The 21,194-nt window shown below is 42.8% G+C and overlaps 1 protein-coding gene across 2 annotated transcripts; it reads right to left on the bottom strand.

Moving 5' to 3' along the window:
* Positions 1–1,037: 1,037 nt before the first annotated feature.
* Positions 1,038–17,585, bottom strand: LOC310841513 (sulfotransferase 6B1-like). 2 transcript variants are annotated; one of them, XM_083732752.1, is made up of 8 exons: positions 17,277–17,585; positions 11,411–11,655; positions 9,306–9,442; positions 8,242–8,331; positions 4,931–5,057; positions 3,047–3,141; positions 1,930–2,086; positions 1,038–1,418 (listed from the first exon to the last, which is right to left on the bottom strand). In XM_083732752.1, exons 2-8 carry the CDS (start codon positions 11,610–11,612, stop codon positions 1,291–1,293), a joined length of 936 nt encoding a protein of 311 aa, XP_083588878.1. In that variant the 5' UTR covers positions 11,613–11,655; positions 17,277–17,585; the 3' UTR covers positions 1,038–1,290. The 2 variants fall into 2 exon arrangements, with proteins under 2 accessions (XP_083588878.1, XP_083588877.1); XM_083732751.1 differs by lacking the exon at positions 17,277–17,585 and adding an exon at positions 12,325–12,650.
* Positions 17,586–21,194: the final 3,609 nt, after the last annotated feature.

Below are 21,194 nucleotides of genomic sequence, written 5' to 3'. Positions count from 1 at the left end.
CTCACACTAGGAGCCACACTAAAGGACTTGCCTGGTGCCGTGGAGACAGGCTGGAGATCCTTTTGGTATATCACCCACCCTCCTGCCCAGTGAGCTCCCTGATGGAGGCTGTCTGTGGTGCCGTGTTGGAAGAACCCAAGACTGTGCTATGAATGACTCAGGGTTACCTCAGAAGTTCAAAGCCTCCTGTGGTCATTATGGAACTGTCTCAGAGCAGAGCATACTATTGACTATATTCTGAAAAGCACAATGTGATTGTTTAAGAGGCACTGTAGGCTTAGAATAAAAAAAGGCATTCCCTGAACAGTAATGTTGCCTGCACACAGAACTAATGGATTGGCTTGCATATGCAGTAATGTTTTACTGTTTTCAGATAGATCTACTGTCTTTTGCCATTCTTTTGCAATGTTCTGTTGTGTACTGCTTTTGATTTTTTTGAAATCTAAAACAGTATATAAATATTTTTAATTAAATAAAATGAATAAGTGAAACAAAAGATCCTGGAGTAGTTCTTTGAATATTAGGGGTTGTGATCTCCAGGGTGACCCATGCAAAAGGTTCACAGGATCAGAGCAGGGCAGGCTTTACAGACTATCCCCCTTGCAACTTCTGATGATGGGATTTTGACAAGTGTGTGTGAGAGAGAGGCAACTCACCTGTCAGTCATGTGATACTGCGATGCCATCATGTGACTGGCAAGCAGATTGCCCCACCCACATCACAAAGCTAGCCCAGAAGGTGAGAACCAAACAGATTCCTCAACTGTGGTCTAAGCGGGGGGAGGGGTGTTTGGCAAAGTCTAGTTTTGTGGAGGTTGGCAAAAGGTGGGGGGAGTTTGGCAAGTGGATAGGTGGGGTTGGTGAGCAACACAAGCAGAGCCACAACCCCTAGTATAAACATTTTTGGATAATACACCTATTTGACAGTTTAGTGTAATAATCTAAAATGCATAACCAGGCTAGTCTACCTGAGGAAAAATTAGTGAAACGGAAAAAGTGTGTTTCTACACTAACAAAAGACTAATCAAATAAAATATATCATTTTACAAAGTTTATATCTTTGAAAGAACAATCCGGCATCGATCTGATTAGGATTAATTATAGGATGAGTACATGTATGGTACATATTGAAAGTTTTCACCAAAAAAGCTGGTATAATTTCTCTTGCCCTTTTGTGTAGATATAATGTTGATGAATTCATTCCAAAAACCTGGATTTCTTGCTGTCCTTGAAATTCAGAGGATCATTTATGAATCCTCTCCTAGTAGTTACATCTGTTCTTCAGTCTTCATTATTTACAATAGACATCGTATTTTATATTTGATCCCACCTTGGTCCCTGCTAATCTTTCTTTAAATATTCTGTCCATTTCCTGACTATTTTCTTGACTGAAAAGTGTCTTCCAGTCACTTACACCACCTGAAAACAAGGAAATATAAAATTATATATATATACTTCCACAAGCAACCATGATTTTCTATTTGTGGTCCAGAAATCACATATTTGCAGTTGCAGGTAAGCATTAGTAAGCCCAAAGCATTACTGGAACTACTAAAGCATATTAACTACTTTTGTGAATAAGTAATTTTATTATTTTTGCCCCGCCCTTCTGGCTGGGCCTCCCCAGCCACTCTGAGTGCCCTCCAGCACACATAAAAACATAATAAAATGTCAAGCATTAAAAATGATGAGTAACACAATTCCTACCCTTCGTGGTGCTGCCATTTTGTTACTTTTTCAATTATTATTATTTTTAGACATTTCACTATCTTTTTCTGCATTCTAAATAAAATACAGATCCCCTGAAGAATTTTGGGGTGCTTGCCCTGAAATCTTGTTTTTTATGCAATGCATAAAAGCTATTTATTCGTAGCCTTGGGTGATTTTTCCAAAGCTGGAAGAAGAGTATAGGTTGCTTTATAGCATTTACCTTTACGGAAAAGAACATCACCAAATTCTCCGTGGGTTGATTTGGAATTGCCTTTCATAGCTTTGAAAGTGCTCCTTTCTGCAACACCAAGACAGTCTTCGTCACTTAGGTTCAGTTCAAAGAATTCAGCTATTTTTTTGGCTCCTGCAGCTGTGTTCTGCAAAGGGAAAAAGGAAAAGCAATGTGTGTGATACTCTGATTGGATGTTTGATGAAGTAAATTAATCAAACTTACTTATATAAATTCATACATCCAACAAATAAATCCAGCTTGCTTAGGGAAAGTCAAAATGCAACACACTTTACTTCCATTTGCAGTAAAGGACCCCTGGACGGTTAAGTCCAGTCAAAGGAGACTATTGTGTTGCGGCGCTCATCTCGCCACTGACCTAATCCCATAGGGCTTGTCTTATGTTCTTACTATCTACACTGTCTAAGCTCACATATGGTGTTTCTGGGGATAGAGCCTGGGGCCGTCTACAAGCAAAGCAGACATTTTATCACTAAACAATGGCCTTTCCCCATACATACAATTCATGTATTTTCATGTATTTGTATTGCAGAAGTGCCTGCTGGGGTTCTTGTTCTTTATAGCCTGGTGTGGCGACTCAAATCCAAGTTCTCCAGTTATATATCAAAACACTGCCTGTAACATCTTCTGCAGGTATGAACCTCAGTTCAGTTGAACTAGGTTCAGCTCAAAGAGGCCTCTTCCAACCTGAAATGGGGTCATGCAAGAGATATTTGAGGACTCTGCTTATTTCACTTATGGAAGCAAACACTTGTGTGCTGCTTGGAACATTGTTGTCCTCCTGCTTTTGCATTGCTCTGAATTTTGTGATGCAGTTTTTGACTTTAATAATGTACATTAGGCAGTCGAAAATAGGCGGAAATGTTAGGAAAAATCCAAACGTATGGCAACCCATGTAGGAAGTGTAGTTTTGGTGAATTTCCTTAAAAATAGCTCAAAAACTCAACAGCTTTGGTCAAAAGAAAAGGGGGAAAAGCTCAACAGCTTTGCTAGGGTTTCCATATTTCACTTTTTGAAATATGGCAACCCTCTTTTAGCTGAACACTTGCCTGAACTACAAGGTATATCTGAACATGATTAACCTTACCTCTTTCAGCTCTTCATATGTTATTGGCATGACATTTTCTTTATCAATGAATTTGTTCCACACACAAAGATATTCAATATAGGAACCCCAGGGCACTGGCAAAAATTAGATCATACAGCAATGGTGAGAGCAAAATTTATACACAATAATCTTGTAGTAAGTCCCATTGAACCCAATGGGGCATACTAGGCATGCATAGGGTTGAACTTACACTCTTACTGTTAAGAATAAGTATAGAATTCGTATAACCATCTTCATTTTCCGCAAACACCATGGCTAAGCTCAGGAATAAATGTTAGACTTACTCTATACCCCTCAAATTGGGAATGTGCCATGCAGGATTGTTCCACACACCATCATGAGGGAGAGAAGAGGATACACTGGGATGTAGCCTTCACAATGGCTGACTGTCATGGACAGTAGTGGTGGGGTTGCTGGTGCTTACCTGACCTCCCACCAGCTGAGTTGCTGCTGGGATGAGATGGTGCAAAAGCAAAAGATTGCCTTCATCAGTATGTTTGCACCAGACTGAGCTTACTGCAGCCTTGACCTTCTCCTCTCCCACCTGTAAGCAGCAGTGGTGACTTAGCCAGCAGAAGGTCAAGAGAATACCTGAGGACTACCATTGCCCAGTATGTCCCTATCCAGAAGTCCTGATTAACTGGGGGAAAGGGAAGTTTGGCACTAGGAAGCAGCCGTGCGAAGCTGGGCACAACATTGGGGGGGCAGTCACATGTGCATGACATCACATGCGATCATGGGAGGGGGAGCAGGAATGGCGAAAACATCCTCCAAGCCTCCTGCCCCACGGGAGGCAGGGGATGGTGGCCCCCTCGATATTGGGAAGGGTGAGTCCCAGGCCTCAAAATATTGAGGGGGCTGAAGCCCTTTGTGCCCCATATACCCCATATACACAGCGCTCCTGCTAGAAAGCAATATTAATCCTTCAGCTGCAAGGAGCATGCCTGCCCAATGTTCTGTGAACTGATCATGAAAATACAAATATGTATTTTTGATGTGGAATGAAATGTGCCTCCCTTTTGCGTCAACTCTCACCCCCAAACCCTGGGCCTTAATAGTATCAAAAGTCTGAGAAGCACTGGCATCAACATAGGGTAATGTTGGTGCTTCATGGTTCTCATTTAACTGAATCTCAAAAAACAAATTTATGATGGTATAGTAAATCAGGGTTTTGAGCATGGGAATTAGGACTGTCCAGCTGATGGACTTGTCAAGGAGGCATTCAGTCTGAACTGCCTGTACAAGTTAATGCAATGACAATAAAGATTCTTATGCAAATCAGATCTCTAGATATCTAAGCAGCAAGTCTGACACTTCCTAAGAAGTGTACATGTAACACCATAGTTTAGTGTTACAAACAGGAGCTTTTGACTCATGTGTTTCCCCTTCCTACTACTCTTCAGTTCTCAAGGAGATTGGAAACATCTGCTTCCATTTTCAACTAAATGTCATTTGTTGTTATGTTCATTTTGGGAATTGTGATTGGTGTTAACTATTTTTTATCGGATGAAGGTAGGATCATTATCCACTGTCAGATGATGCTTGAATGAAATGGAATGTTTTTTTTTAAAAAAAAAAGGCTTTACAATATAATCCCTTCAAATTCAACATTGGATGACTTTAGAGAAGACATAAAATCAATAGGTTGTATCCAACAAAGTCATCCAATTTGTGCAAGGACTTCCTCTCCCTTTCCTCTTCCTACATACCCCACACTCCCCAAATCTGCTTGAGAGGGTTGGGGATCTCCCAGAACAGATTTGGAGGATGGCACACGAACAACTTTGTTAGATGCGAACCATTGTGCTGTTCATATTATATGCATTATTATAGTTGACATAGATAGGAAAAGGGAATGTCTACTTTGTCCTTCCATTAAAGCTCGGAAGTAATCTTCAAATTTATCATAAGGGGGATATGGAGCGAAGGTGTTCGAGAAATGGAAAAAAGATGCAGCGACATCCTTTGGATTCCGGATGAGCAGCAATATCTAGAAAACGAAAACATGAGAATGATAAGTATGAGATGATGGAATTGCACTATCTACAATGCACCATATTTCTCATAAATCAATGTCAGGGACTGGACTGAGGAGGAAGAGTGGTGGAGACCACTCCCCAACCTGACCCTCCCAGGGAGGAGGAAGAGGAAGACGGTATAGCTTTACAACAGTGATTTGCGGGAGGTCACTGCTCAGAGGCAGAAGAGAGGAAAAGTTGGGAAATAATTGGCCATGAGGAACAGGCAGAACCAGAGCAGCAGCTGGCAGACACGTTGTCACTAGAAAGCATTACAGGCCCACCATCTCCTAGAACCTGGCAAGCTTTAAAAGTAGGAGAGCAAAGAGCTCAAAGACAGAGGGCACTTAGCAGCATCCACAGAGGAGGTGATGATGGTGACGAATGAGGAAGTGGGAGAGACGGGGAGGGTGGAGATTCATTCAGGACAACGCCATTATCCAAGAGGCTGAGTTCTATAGCTTCTCTCTGTAATGTTTGAAATAAAAAAGGGCGGTAAGAAACTTTTCCTTGTCTTTATACTTCCCTGGGCAACCAGCCGGGAGCCGCTGACAGTACCCTGACAATCAATTAACACACCACATGTTATCACTGCAATCTAATGCACTGGGAGTGAGACCCATTGCAGTCATTGTGATGTCTGAATACAAATTGATAGAACTGGGCTGCATAGCACATAATTGACAAGAATGTAGGAAGGAATGTAGGATCCCACAATGGCCCATCTAGTCCCATATGCTGTTCTTACAGTGGCCAACCAGATGCCTATGGGAGGGCCACAAACTGAACATGGGTGCAACATTCTTGTGTTCCTCAGCAACTAGTGCTCAGAGGCATAACACTCTCACAGCCATCAGGACTAGTAGCCATGACTCGTCTCATCTTCCATGAATTTGTCTAACCTTTGCCAAGCAGGAAACACCATCAGAGCAACCATATGTCAGGAGTGCTCTGATGGTGTTTCCTGCTTGGCAGGGAGTTGGACTCGATGACCCTTGTGGTCTCTTCCAACTCTATGATTCTATGATTCTATGACAAGAAGCTTTCACCCCCAGGACTGGCTGTCATCCACATTCATTTTATCTGGTAAAAGCTACCTTCTTTCCTGCTGCTTTTAGCTACTGATTTACAAGTACATACATGTCCTGTTGCTACTATAGGATTTCCTATGCGGTGCAAATTGGACCAAGTCACGCTACACAAAAGGCGGCCAGAAAACACACTGTCAGGGTTTCAGGGACAGAGAGCGAGGGGGAGGGGTCCCAGGGCGACGAGGAAGAGGACGATGACGACCCGAGGTTGTCAGTGAGTCCGTCAAGTGAATCCGAGGATTCCCAAAAGGGAGCCCCCCTGGTCAGGCCAAGGGGCAGTAGAGAGGGAGGCAGTCAGAAGCAGGGGAACGAAGGGGGAATCCCCAGTGGGGACTGGAGATCGGGACCAGCCTCTCCGTCGGAACGGAGTGAAGGGGGTGGAGTTGCCAGTGTGTCAGAAAGAGCAGAACAGGAAGCAGAGAGGGGAAGGAGTTCGGAGCAAAACGTCCTGCCGGAAGGGGAGGAGTGTAGTACCGAGAGTAGCGTAACGGTCGAAAGGAAGGTCAGAGGCAACGTACGTGCGCCAAGTTCAAATGTGGAGGCGCGCGGAAATGAGGAGAGCCCTGAGGAGGAGCCTGGTCCCAAAGCACGAAGGAGGGGGGAGCAGGGGTCAGAAGACTCAGCCTCGGGGGAGTCCCGGAGGGAGGGAGCACAGGGGGGCAGGAAGACCCTGCGGAAAAGGAAAGAGAGGAAAAGGTGGAGCAGTACAAGCCTCTTAAGCTGGTGCAGGGGCGGGACTGACTCAGAGGGGACTTCTAACATCTAAGGGTAACAGATGCGGAGCCACGGAGCTTGGATGTAACGACAACAATGTTCTTCAATAAAACCTTTTGTATATAACTTGGACTGGACTTTGGTCTCTTGTGAGCTGGGACCTCGGGTGGCTCTGACACACACCTTCAAATCTCACACTGTGGGACAATTGTTGCATTATACTTAAGGGACGCGGGTGGCGCTGTGGGTTAAACCACACAGCCTAGGACTTGCTGATCAGAAGGTTGCTCCGTCCCTGCTCCTGCCAACCTAGCAGTTCGAAAGCACGTCAAAGTGCAAGTAGATAAATAGGTACCTCTCCAGCGGGAAGGGACAGCGTATCCGTGTGCTGCTCTGGTTAGCCAGAAGCGGCTTAGTCATGCTGGCAACATGACTAGGAAGCTGTACGCCGGCTCCCTCGGCCAATAAAGCAAGATGAGCACTGCAACCCCAGAGTCATCCGCAACTGGACCTAATGGTCAGGGGTCCCTTTACTTAAGCGGAACAAGGGTCGGAGTAGAATGTCAGCACCAGGATTAAAGCAATAAACCAGCCCATTGCAGTTCTGGCAGGACTTATTTCACCAGCTTTGATGGGCCATTGTTGATGGGAACAGGCCTGGGTCTATTTCCCACACCAGCCTGGGAGCTGGCATAGCAAAATTAGAATTTGAACTTTCTCCCATACCACTCTTCTGCTCTGGCTGGTGCAAGTAACAGGATTGTAGATGCAGTTGTGGCTATGATGCTCTGTTATATCTGATTTTGTTTAATTTTTTTAAAGTGCTTGTTTGTATATTGGATTCTTACAACATATAATAACATCGTGCACACATATAGTAAAATATCCCTCCCTAACCCAGAAGACAGAGTCTAGGCATACATGCAAAAAAGAGAGTTAAGTTCCTATCCTAGACAACCATTTGTATGGAAAACAATAAACAAGTCAGGTTAACTAAAAGATTACATAATGTGAGGAGAGTCCTCTGTGTTCATCTGAGCTATATGCATAATAAAGCTACACCAATCAGTTACAAAAGAGTCTTTATGCTTCGCCCTTGTGCTAATGTTATTTTATTAGTGAAATTTTCCACATGCTTTACTGTACCAATTTGTCAGAAAAGCACCCTCTAAGTTCTTCCAGTCTTTCAAGCCTGGCTGCTGGTAAAAAAGAAAGCTTATTAGAGGTTTGAGCTGTAAGTTAACATCTACCTTGAAAAGCACTTGACTTGTTTGCTTACAGTTATGAGCTGGTTCAAGGCTGATCTACATACGAGTACCACTTAAAATATTTTTGTGATAACAGTACTTACTTTGGCTTTATTCTTGAAGACAGATTTTGGAAGCTTATCAGGGCGGAGATGAGTAAACATCACTCTCCTGGAGGGATAGCCGTTCATCCTCTTCCAGAGGCCAAATTAATAGGCATGAAATGGAAAACAGATGATTCATTTTTTTTAAAGCCAACTTAAAAAAAATAATAATCAGTTCTACTATTTGCCAACAGCAAAACTGATTGGGCAATCCAAGCTTTGTGCATGACTCTTGAAAACACTTCCAAGAACTTCAACATAGAAATTGAAGCTGAGCTGAAAATTTGCAGAGAACCCTTCCTTTGGGCAGCTTCTTTTAAAACTTGTTCTTGTTGTTCCTGCTGCCACATCTAGAGTAGTAGCAGCAATGGAACTCTCCTTAGTGACCACTAAGCCTCTAGATGGTGGCTGCCATTTTGACTCCCAGAATGTCCAAAACTGCATACTATTCTGGGGCATTTTTGGAGGCGGAGCCTTCCATTGGGGGCCACAATGCTATGCCCCTTCAAAAGGCATCTGGGTTTTTTAAAAAAACCACAAGCTTCTTGGGAGGGGTAAGTTTTTCCCACCACAAAATTTGTCCTTAGCTGCACTGGTGTCAGTGCAATGAGTCAATGCCCTTTTCATGGAAGTGATCAGGGAAAACTTTGCCCAGGACTCGCCAGTGTGGTGTAGTGATTAAGAGTCACGTAATCTGGGGAACCGGGTTCGCGTCTCCGCTCCTCCACATGCAGCTGCTGGGTGACTTTGGGCCAGTCACACTTCTTTGAAGTCTCTCAGCCCCACTCACCTCACAGAGTGTTTGTTGTGGGGGAGGAAGGGAAAGGAGAATGTTAGCTGCTTTGAGACTCCTTAAAGGGAGTGAAAGGCGGGATATCAAATCCAAACTCTTCTTCTTCTTCTTCCTTAGGAAGGTCCACATTAAACTTTAAGAACTATTCTACCAGGGTAGTGGCACTCATGGTGGCATTGGTGACAAATGTGACAATGGGAGGGGGGTTATGTCTGGGCAATCCAATGATGTCTGAGCAATCCTGGTTTCATTACAAACAAAGAGTACTAACCTGATACTTTTCAAGATCTCCAATTTCAATATACGGAAATTCCGCAAGTAGCAATTTTTCATTCAGTTTCTCCGGTTCATGTTTCTTTGCAGATGTGACTACTAAATCTGTAACTATTTGGCCAACCCAGTTGGTACCTAGAAAAACACAGAGCTGGGAATGAAATGCTTTTTTTTTCATTTTTTTTCCAAATAATTTTTATTCAATTTTCCATCCATAACAAAGAAAACAAAACAATAAAGAAAAAAAACAACACGTATAATTTCAAACTCTTAATTTCGTATTCCTTACTTTCCCGACTTCCTCATACCTCCCCTTTCTGCATTCTCATGTCAAATTAGTTAATTAACAAATCCCTCCCTTACTTTCAAATTAATTATAAAAACAATCAATTTCTTCCACTTAACCTTTATCACTATTAACCCCTATTTTTCACATTCAACATCAATCTAGCATTCACTGATTTTTGAGTATTTCTTTAAATAGTCTTTAAATTTTTTCCAATCTTCCCTGAGGTCTCGGATTCTGCTCGTCATCTCTGCCAAGCCCATGTAGTCGATCACTTTCATCTGCCACTCTTCCACGGTGGGTAGATCTTGTGTCTTCCAGTACTTTGCTATAAGAATTCTTGCTGCTGTTGTAGCATACATGAAAAAAGTTCTATCCTTCTTTACAACCAACTGGCCGACTATGCCCCAGGAGAAAGGCCTCTGGTTTCTTAGGAAAGGTGTACCTAAGTACCTTTTTCAGTTCATTATAGATCAATTCCCAGAAAGCCTTAATCTTTGGGCACGTCCACCAAAGGTGAAAGAAAGTTCCCTCTCTTTCTTTACACTTCCAACATTTTTTCTCGGGCGAGTGATAGATTTTCGCAAGCTTGGCTGGGGTCATGTACCACCTATAAATCATTTTCATAATATTTTCTCTCAAGGCACTACATGCCGTGAATTTCATCCCGGTGGTCCATAACTTTTCCCAGTCAGCAAACATTATGTTATGACCAATATCTTGCGCCCATTTAATCATTGCAGATTTAACCATTTCATCTTGTGTATTCCATTTCAACAGCAAGTTATACATTTTTGACAAGTTCTTAGTACTAGGTTCTAACAATTCAGTTTCTAATTTTGATTTTTCCACCTGGAAGCCGACTTTCCTGTCTAGTTTAAAAACTTCCATTATCTGGTAATAATGCAGCCAATCTCTCACTTTCCCTTTTAACTTCTCAAAACTCTGCAATTGCAGAGTTTTGAAATGCTTTTTTTTCAGACTGCCAACAAATGCATAATAATTGGAGAACTGATTAATTCATGAGCAAGAAGAATAGTGAGTTTCAAGAAACTCTGATAGAAGACATTCTTTCCCAATTTTTTTTATCATAATTGTTTTCTCTCCTCAAAAAGCAAAATTACTTTGCCAGAAAACAAAGGAAAAAGGAGATCTTTAAAGACTGCAATAGAATATTCACTAACATGCAATCATACTTAAGGTGTGTGTGTTATATAAACAGAAAGACTTATTCACATATACTTGTGAGTGTCACCTAGCTGTTTCTTTACCTTCCTGTTTATTTCATTAGTCTACCAAGACAGAGCAGTGTCTAGACAACCTTGATGGTAAAGTTTTAAAATATTATTTAAAATAGGCCTTAAATCAAATTTAAGAACAAATCAAGACAGAAAACAACAGCAGAAAACTAACTAATCTGAGTGATGCTAACATTAAGTCTTATCCCATCAACTGCCTGGGAGAAGAGAAAGACCTCCCTACATCTAATCAGGATCCCTTGGTGGTTATATCAGGTAAAGACAAGTGTCCTATCAAAACAACCTGTCTCTTTTGAACTCTCTCCCCACATTAACATGTCTACATTTGTAGCATATCCCTTTGTCATCAAAGTTCTGCAGCCAAAAATATTCAGAAGATTAGAACTGAGGTTTGTTGTTGTTCTTGAGAACCATAATTTTTTTCCCCTGCCTTTAGGTCTTTGCAAATTATGGTATTATACTGCCATTTATTCAATAACTTTTTTTTTTTACATACTATCATTCCAGTTTCCACTATCACTTTGACTTTAACCAATGTTAACATGGCTACACACTCACCGGATTTGCAGTATCCTGCTAGAAACACATCATCACTTCTTGCCTCAAAAGATTCAAGAGCTTTGAACTGCTCTGGGCTGCAAAGAGCTGTGGGGTACACAACTCCGTCATAAGTAAATAGCATTTCCTCTCGAGTCATCTTTTCACCATCTTCCATTGCTTTTTCCAGAATGTCAATGAACTTCTGTCTAACGTAAGGCATTTTTCAAAGGTCTCTTCTTCTTTCTCTTCTGGAAGTGGAGTGACTGTAAAGGAAGGCAGAGACTTTGGCTTACACACTTGAGTTACTATAAAGGTAAAGGGACCCCTGACCATTAGGTCCAGTCATGACCGACTCTGGGGTTGCGTCGCTCATCTCACTTTACTGGCCAAGGGAGCCGGCATACAGCTTCTGGGTCATGTGGCCAGCATGACTAAGCCACTGCTGGCGAACCAGAGCAGCGCACGGAAACGCCATTTACCTTCCCGCCAGAGCGGTTCCTATTTATCTACTTGCACTTTGACGTGCTTTCGAACTGCTAGGTTGGCAGGAGCAGAGACCAAGCAATGGGAGCTCATCCCGTCACAGGGATTCAAACCGCCAACCTTCTGATTGGCAAGTCCTAGGCTCTGTGGTTTAACCCAAAGCACCACCCACATCCCTTGAGTTACTATAGGTGTTGCTTTTTTTAGGACAGCTTGCAAAAAGTAATCAAAGTCATCATATATTTGTTTTTAAAAAAGCATATAAAACAAACAAAAATAAAAGCAGGACCAGTTAAATTTTAAGTTTTGTCTTTTGTGTTGAAAAAGAAGACCCTCAACCCTCAGCATTTTTAACAGAATATAGATTGAAATAATGTAATTGTTTTAGTCATTTAAAAGTTAGCAAAAGCATGGCCAAAGGTGCTTCTTTGGGAGGGGGAGTCTCTTACCTGACCCCAGATTTTTCCCTTCTGTGATCTGAGGAGCTCCAGTTAGGTTGAGCTGTGGACCAAACTGAGCAAATATCTCCTTCCTGATCCCATGAAGCCTTTATACTCGTCCCAAGTGTCTCCCTCGTCCTGCCCTCCTTTTCATCCCACCCTCCTTTATTCATGTATTTCTGGGTTGTTATGCAATTGCTGCAGATTTTGCAGTATGATCAAGTCCAAAGTCCATCCAGGTTGTGGGAGAATGTCCAGTTTCCATCAAATATTACTCAAGGGGTCAGCTGGCTGCAGTTATCAGGCTTACTTGTTGCCTTGCTTCTTCAATATGTTGCAGCCTACAGGGAGCCCGAGAAAAAATGAGAAAGCAGCATGATCAGCCTTGAAAATGTGCCCAAACCAGTTATTCCCATTTGGCTCTGCTCTCCTTCCCCTTTTATTTTTGCATTCCACAACGCTTGCCTCCTCCTTTTCTCTTTCTCTTTTAGGATTTTTTGACCCTTACTTTTTCCATTTTCTTTAACTTTTTTCACTGAGTGTGTTTCTCAGATAGCTACTGCTAGAGATCCGTTCCTTTCTTTTTCCACCACATGACCACAAGCGCCTCTTCTATATTTGTGGAAATTTTTTGAGCTATGGTTACTAAATAAAATCAGAAAGCCACTCTGCACATGCTTTGGTACCTTGGATTTGCAAAATCACCCACTGACTTTCCTTGGGCCCTATTCTTCATTTGCCATGGTCTGCACCCCTTTTAGCACCAGGAGAAACCATCTGATATTCAAGAAGTAGAGGACATTCAGTAATGAGGATCATCTCATAGATTGCTCATAGAATGGTGCATAGATATTGCTTGTGCTTACAATTTCCTGCCACCAAATAATATTTGTTGTTGTTTAGTTGTTTAGTCGTGTCTGACTCTTCGTGACCCCATGGACCAGAGCATGTTAGGCACTCCTGTCTTCCACTGCCTCCTGCAGTTTGGTCAAGCTCATGTTGGTAGCTTCGAGAACACTGTCCAACCATATTGTCTTCTGTTGTCCCCTACTCCTTGTGCCCTCAATCTTTCCCAACATCAGGGTCTTTTCCAGGGAGTCTTCTCTTCTCATGAGGTGGCCAAAGTACTGGAGCCTCAGCTTCATGATCTGTCCTTCCAGTGAGCACTCAGGGCTGATTTCCTTAAGAATGGATAGGTTTGATCTTCTTGCAGTCCATGGGATTAAGAGTCTCCTCCAGCACCATAATTCAAAAGCATCAATTCTTCGGCGATCAGCCTCCTTATGGTCCAGCTCTCACTTCCATACATCACTACTGGAAAAACCATAGCTTTAACTATACGGACCTTTGTCGGCAAGGTGATGTCTCTGCTTTTTAAGATGCTGTCTAGGTTTGTCATTGCTTTTCTCCCAAGAAGCAGGCGTCTTTTAATTTCGTGGCTGCTGTCACCATCTGCAGTGATCATGGAGCCCAAGAAAGTAAAATCTCTCACTGCCTCCCTTTCTTCCCCTTCTATTTGCCAGGAGATGATGGAACCAGTGGCCATGATCTTAGATTTTTTGATGTTGAGCTTCAGACCATATTTTGCGCTCTCCTCTTTCACCCTCATTAAAAGGTTCTTTAATTCCTCCTCACTTTCTGCCATCAAGGTTGTGTCATCTGCATATCTGAGGTTGTTGATATTTCTTCCGGCAATCTTAATTCCGGCTCGGGATTTATCCAGCCCAGCCTTTCGCATGATGAATTCTGCATATAAGTCAAATAAGCAGGGAGACAATATACAGCCTTGTCGTACTCCTTTCCCAATTTTGAACCAATCAATTTTTCCATATCCAGTTCTAACTGTAGCTTCTTGTCCCACATAGAGATTTCTCAGGAGACAGATGAGGTGATCAGGCACTCCCATTTCTTTAAGAACTTGCCATAGTTTGCTGTGGTCGACACAGATGTTTTTCTGGAACTCTCTAGCTTTCTCCATAATCAAGCGCATGTTTGCAATTTGGTCTCTGGTTCCTCTGCCCCTTCGAAATCCAGTTTGCACTTCTGGGAACCAAATAATATATCCATCCACAAAACCAGGCCAACACAGATAATCCTTTCACACAATCCAGATTCCAACAGTGGCATATGGAGAAAGCAAGCACTAAAAGTGTATAAATCAAGTAGCTGTTCTCAACGGCAGCCTACATATCAAGTCACACAAGTAGCATACATATATGTAGGAAAGTACAGTTGTACCTTGGTTCTCAAACAGCTTAATTCCCAAATGTTTTGGCTCCCGAATGATTGAAACCCAGAAGTGAGAGTTCTGGTTTTTGAACTATTTTTGGAAGCCAAATGTCCGACGGGGCTTCCACAGCTTCTGATTGGCTGCAGGAGCCTCCTTCAGCCAATCAGAAACCGTGCTTTGGTTTTGGAAGTCGAACGGACTTCCGGAACACATTCTGTTCGAAAACCAAGGTACGACTGTATTAGGAAAGGAAGTTTTTATAAGCAGTTTAGGCTGCAGACCTATAAGCACTTACCTGATGGAAATAAGCCCCAATGAAAACAACTGGGTTGACTTTTAAGTGGGCATGTATAGCAGGGGTAGTCAAGATGGTGCCCTCCAGTTGTTGCTGGGCAATTGTCCTTGCTGGATGGGCTGATGCAAATTGGAGCCTAACAAGATCTGGGTGGCTCCATGTTGGCAACTGTGAAAAGGGCACATTCTGTGCTAGAGATCATTAGGAAAGGAATTGAAAAGAAAACTGCCAACATCATAATGCAACTGCATTTGTATTACTGTTTGTACAGTTCTGGTTGCCTCAGTTAAAAAAGGATTATTGTAGAGTTGTGAGAGGTGCAGAAAACAACCACAAGTGATTCCCTATGAATAAAGATTGCAGTGCTTGGAACTTTTTAGAGAAAATATGAGTAAGAAATGACATGATGGAAGTTTACAAACCTATGCATGGAGAGCACCACAGTAATACTCATGTTGAGATACATCTAAGGCCCTTCTAATTCTGTTTCCCATTTTACAAATGGGAAGCACAGAGGTGGAAAGTCTCTAATCTAGCAGCTACTGCACACTGAGGCCGACATCTTCACTGGGTCGACATCTTCATCCAGCTATCTACTATGACCTCAAGGTCTTCCTTCTGGTCCATCACCCCTAGTTCATACCCCATGAGTGCAAGGGTGAAATTAAGGTCTTTTGTTCCAGCATGGGTAACTTTACACTTGTTTACGTTGAACTGCATTTGGTGTTCTACTGCCCATTCACTCAGTTTGGTGGGGTCCTTTCAGAGCTCTTGATAATCTCTTTTTGTTTTAACAACCTTGAACAATTCAGTGTCATCAGCAAACTTGACGTTTTCCCACTCTTTGCGGGAGGGGAACAGAAAGCATTCAGAAAGGTCACTCTGACCTCTGCAGTCTGCATGCAGGAATCTATTCCTGTCTCAGCAATATTTTGCTGTAGTGGTGGCACTTTTCAACAATGGCAGAGGCAGTATGTGCAAGGCAAGGAGAATTTGAGGAGCCTGCACCAAAGGAGATGTAGGGGTGCTGCACATCTCCCACAAGGCATAGGTAGCTCACCTCTGCATCATATCAATGCACAATGCTGAAAGAGGCTGAGGTTTGAGTGTGCACTGCAAATCCCATCCCAGTCTCCAGCTTCTTATCTTCCATTGTCTAGTTCATGACAGACAAAGCATGATTGGATTGAGGCCTTGGATTGAGGATGCAGAGATTATAGAGGCAGTGTAGTATCGTGGTTAGAGTGTCAGACTAGGACCTGAGAGACCAGATTTCAAATCCCTGCTTGGCCATGCAGCTCACTGGGCAACCTTGGGCTGGTCACTGTTTTTCTCCCTAACCTTACCTCTCAGGGTTGTTGGGGGGGGGGGGGTTAAATGAAGTAGAGCATAGCCATGGATGCCACGTTGGACTCACTGGAAGAAAAAATGAGCTTTAATTACAATAAATAAATATTCACACCAGCAACAGGTTCAAACGACAAAGTCAGCAGAAGCTTTTGTGCTCTGAGTGGTTACTGGAAAACTCAACACAGGCACATAATTTCTTAAGTAAACAACTTTATTTTTTAAAATGTAGATTTTTCTAAGCCTCTGAGGTTTCACAACATTCAAGCAGTATATAAATCTTGCGAAATACTAACCAAATAAACATTGAGTGCAGAGAAGGAAGGGATTAAGTGGCTGGCTTAGAAGAAAACATGATTTTAAAGGGGAAGTTTCACCCCTTGAACAAAACCTGGGCATTCCCTGTCCAACTGCTATGCCTGATATGCCTTTTCACCACCTGTAAACGAAGGGAGGGACTGTTATTCTGGAGATAATGAGGGTAGGGCAAATACTATAAATTATGTTAATCCCATTGTTTGCTCTTGCATTCATTGGGGTTTTATCTTCTTTCAGAAATAGTCATGTGTGGTGGTTTTGAGTCAGACAGCATGAGAGATGGGAACTTTTTTCTATTTGCCCCCACTCCAAACCCATGGTCCTGATCTGACCCCCCCCCCTGCACCTGCAGTGTCTATGGATGGTTGAAAGTTGCCACTGAAATGAATGGGAAAACTTTTTCTCATGCAAATTGCAGGTGCAAAGGAGCTGATCTGGATCAGGACCGTAGCAAGGGCAAAGAGGGAAAACTCTGGCTAACTCTGAAACTGCTCCCCCGAGGAATAGCCCCATATATTCTGAGCGACCAGTTTCACACTCTTCAGAAACTGGGCCTTGCTCCCCAAACCCTCATAACTGGGCCTGGGCCAACCATGGTTAGGCAAAGAATCATGGACACAGAGAGACAACAGGACTGTACAAGGGTCCCTGATTATAAAATCATAGAAAACGGGAGATACATAGCTGCTCCAGCAACATATCTCTATTTCCTCACATCCAGAAACACAAGAAGGGCTTTCACTCTTGCTAGAAGCTCAGCTTTGCCCTCACTGGTTCTGGAAGGCTCCTATGGAAGAGTCCTGTACGCACAGAAACTTTGCACCTTCCCATTAGGGGAAATAGGAAGCCCCGAACATATATATTTTTAGATGTCCTTTTTATGTTGAGATTCGTAGAGACACCATTGATCCTTTGCTGAAGAGGCTCGCCGATCTTTCAGACAAGTCTAAACTTAATTCTCTCCTCTTAGGCAAAGATCACAAGACGACCTGGCTGGTAGCCAGATTCTGCACCCAGATTTGTAGGCACAGATCATCCTCTGGAATAAAATAGCTTACTAGGGAAATGCTGAAGTCGCTCTTTGGGGTGCCTCAGGGTCAATTTTTATGGTAGCCCAAATCTCAGTTGTACAGGTATATATCTCAATTTTAACTCATGAGGTATTGCTGCAATCTGCTCTGATTGTATATTTTATCTTTATGAATGCTGTTTTTATTGTGTTATGCGAGCTGGTCTTTGACCGTAATAAATTATCCAAATTATCCCTACCACCATCCGCAAGCCAGGGCCCCAATCCAAATGAGGACCCCTATTCTGGTGTCAGGGACTGGACTGCAGAGGAATGTTGGAAGCCGCCCCCCCCCCCCCATAGCCCGACAGCTGGCTATTTGGGAGAGAGAAAGCATGCACTGCAAGTGACGCCATTAAGAACACGTGCAGTAATTTGGGGAGCTGGATCCAAATGAGTGAATACGTGCACCTTGGTTTCCTTGACTTCATTTTGTCATTTATTATTTTACTTCTTGTATTTATATACTGTTCTTCCCTCTAAAGGAGCCCAAGACATGATGGAATAAAAATAGCATGATTTACAACACACCACAAGCACAGCTGGATTCAAAACAGGTTTATCTCCTTAAAGTTCAGGTGAACAAATGTCAAGGAATGGCTAGATGAGGAAGAGTGGTGGGAGCCGCCCACCCAAGAGCCCCCCAGGGAGGACACAAAAGACAACGACTTAGATCTCTGATCCTGGTGGTGGAACACTAAAGATCAGTCTGCAGAAGGGACTAGCTGGGAGGTGCTAGAAGCAAGGAGTTTGAGCGATCAAGGGGGGGTCAGAAGGAGGGCCTTCCAGTACAGGCTTAGAGGCTGAGAGTCACAGTGTGAGTGCAGACTCAGACAGAGAAGAATCAGAGGCTAAACAACATCAAGACAGTCCCAATCCGCTAGTTCTCCTCCCCCTCTGACACCCCACTTGAGGAGAATAGTGCAAGTTGCTGAGCAACAGACCAGGCAGACTCCTCACTCACCCCCTTGACGCAGCCTTCGTCTGCTTGTGAGGGATCCAGAATGAAAGGCTAGAGGGGGAATGGCGGAGCTAGTGGTCATTTTCAGCAACGTCTCAGCTGGATTAAGACGAACCAGAGGACTCTACTGTGTTGTTATTTTCTATAAAAAGTTCTATAAAAAGTTAATTGCATTCCCCGTCTCCCATGTATGTGCCTGCCCTGTGGTTGACCTGGCTTGCTTGACAGCTCCTTGACAGCAAATATGTTTTCAGTAGGCATGCTTAATCATGGGTCGAGTTACAATCTAATATCCAAAATCAGCAAAAGTTCTATTGTAATTCCGCTGCATTGTACACCTTCATGGGTATATAGTTGTGCCTGTAAATTCAGTTTGCTTTGGAGGTTTTTACACAAATTGCCAGCACTGGAGAGGAGAGCCATTCAGAAGCCAAGTGTGGACTGCTTGAATTCATTACACATATACCAGGCTTCCTCAACCTCGGCCCTCCAGATGTTTTGAGACTACAATTCCCAGCATCCCTGACCACTGGTCCTGCTAGCTAGGGATCATGGGAGTTGTAGGCCAAAAACATCTGGAGGGCCGAGGAAGCCTGACATACACTATGTTGTGGGTCTGAGCTGCATTAAACCCTCTCCCTGCACTCCCGCCCTCATATGTGGCAACTTGCATTTGTTAAAACAACTTTGATCCATTTTAATGGGATTTTGTTTCCTTTGCAAATTGCGGGTGTGGCTCTCCCAATTTGGGTCAGTGTACAGTGAAAGGAAGGGATGCGGGTGGCGCTGTGGGTTAAACCACACAGCCTAGGATTTGCCGATCAGAAGGTAGGCGGTTCGAATCCCCACGACGGAGTGAGCTCCCGTTGCTCGGTCCCAGCTCCTGCCAACCTAGCAGTTCGAAAGCACGTCAAAGTGCAAGTAGATAAATAGGTACTTGCAGTGACAATTTTTGTAATTAAAAAAAAAGCATCAAACAAATCTGTACTTACTGCACAGTATTGACATCTAGTTCACCTCTCAGTGAGCTTTTACTTGAGATACTGGGTCATTTAATTTGTTTGCCAGTCCTAGAATGACCAAATCAAACATGTTTGATCTTTGCACCTGTTGCATCACTGTTAAATGGTTTGGAAGATTAATGGATCTGTGAGCATGTAATAAATGATTAAATAGCTCTTCAGAAGAGGAAAGTACACATTATGGGCCAATGCCTATAATAAAACCTTGACAACGGATTCTATATATCAAAATGAAAGCACAGTCATAGGCCTTTAAATACCCCTATGTTCTAAGAGATAAGGGCACCATAATTTCTCTTGCCCGTTCCTGCCCCCAGTTCTGTCATCCATCAAGTCTCCAACTTGCTGCAATTGACCAGGTCTCCAAGTATGCCATACAGCACAGGGATACCATGGAGGTGTGGAAAAAAGTAAGACCCAGATAGGAATGCTTGAATCTGTCAGTTTCCATTTCTTTCAGTTTCCCATTTTTCCAATCTTCAAATCAAGTCATTTCAGTACATAATTACTACTTTTTAAAATTCCTCTTAAAAATTAATCAGCAATTTTGTGTGCATCTATCCAAACATACACATTTTTGTATGCACTTTTGACTTTGTACACATTTTTGCAAGGAATTTCCCCTAATATAATGCATTTCCATTTGATATTTTAACCAGTCTCTTCATGTTTATGCACACTTTTCCCCAACAGACAGCTTTGTGTTTTGGCTACATGTTTTTGGGAGACTGAATTTTTTATAGGTTAAACCGTGAAAGTAAGGTGGATCCTAAAAACATATACCTCAAGGGTCAAAAGCCAGGGTAAAGAGTTGCATCTGCAGCATTCTCTGAAAGCTGTCTAATGAAGATGCCAGATGCATGCCTGGAGAGATTTTCCTCAAGGGCACCTCAACATTTCTTGTGAGTTTCATACAAACCAGCAGAAGGTCTAGCAGGAGAAACATTTTAAAATGTTTCAACTGTAAAGTGCCTGGCACGAAAACAAAACAAAACCCTTGGTCCTATTTGACTGAAATTTTGATGCCCTGCCCTCAATCCCTGCAGATTTCATACAGTTATGTTCAGAACTGTAAACTCTATAGGCTCCCTGGGACTTTGCCAGAGCCATAGCTAGGTGATCTTGTATACCTAGCAGAACAATCCAGATTGAGTCCCACAGACAAATTACCGTAGTTCTTCTTTCTGCCTCTCCTCCAACCCCCTCTCCATTTATGAGGCAATAATCAATATTTATTTATTTATAAATATTTATGCACATATTTTTAAGTCAATTGGAGGTGGGGCCTCGCCTGCGCCCCCGGTGGTGACCTTCTTCACCACCCCCTAGCGACGGCCCTGGACTTTGCCATTCAAATCACTGGAAAACACAAGCAAATCTTCATTCATTCATGAAATGACCTCATAAAGCAGGAATGAAACGAAACAACATATGCTCACAAAGTAACAAAAGACAGTTCACACATTACACTTAAAAGCTTACGCCTCACATGTACAAGTGTTTGTGTGAAAGAGTACACACTTCTTGACTTGTATAGCAGTGTTACAAAAGCAGTGGCAAGAGTCCATGGGGTCCCAGGCACATGCATAGGGTCTGTGGCTCTTTGGAGAATAGAAGACATGGTGGAGACTGTTGTG

The sequence above is a fragment of the Podarcis gaigeae genome (genome assembly GCF_964106915.1).
Source record: "Podarcis gaigeae genome assembly, chromosome: 3".
Lineage (NCBI taxonomy): Eukaryota > Metazoa > Chordata > Lepidosauria > Squamata > Lacertidae > Podarcis > Podarcis gaigeae.
Note: the sequence above shows the minus strand (reverse complement) of the source record. Positions and strands in the feature narration are given on the sequence as shown.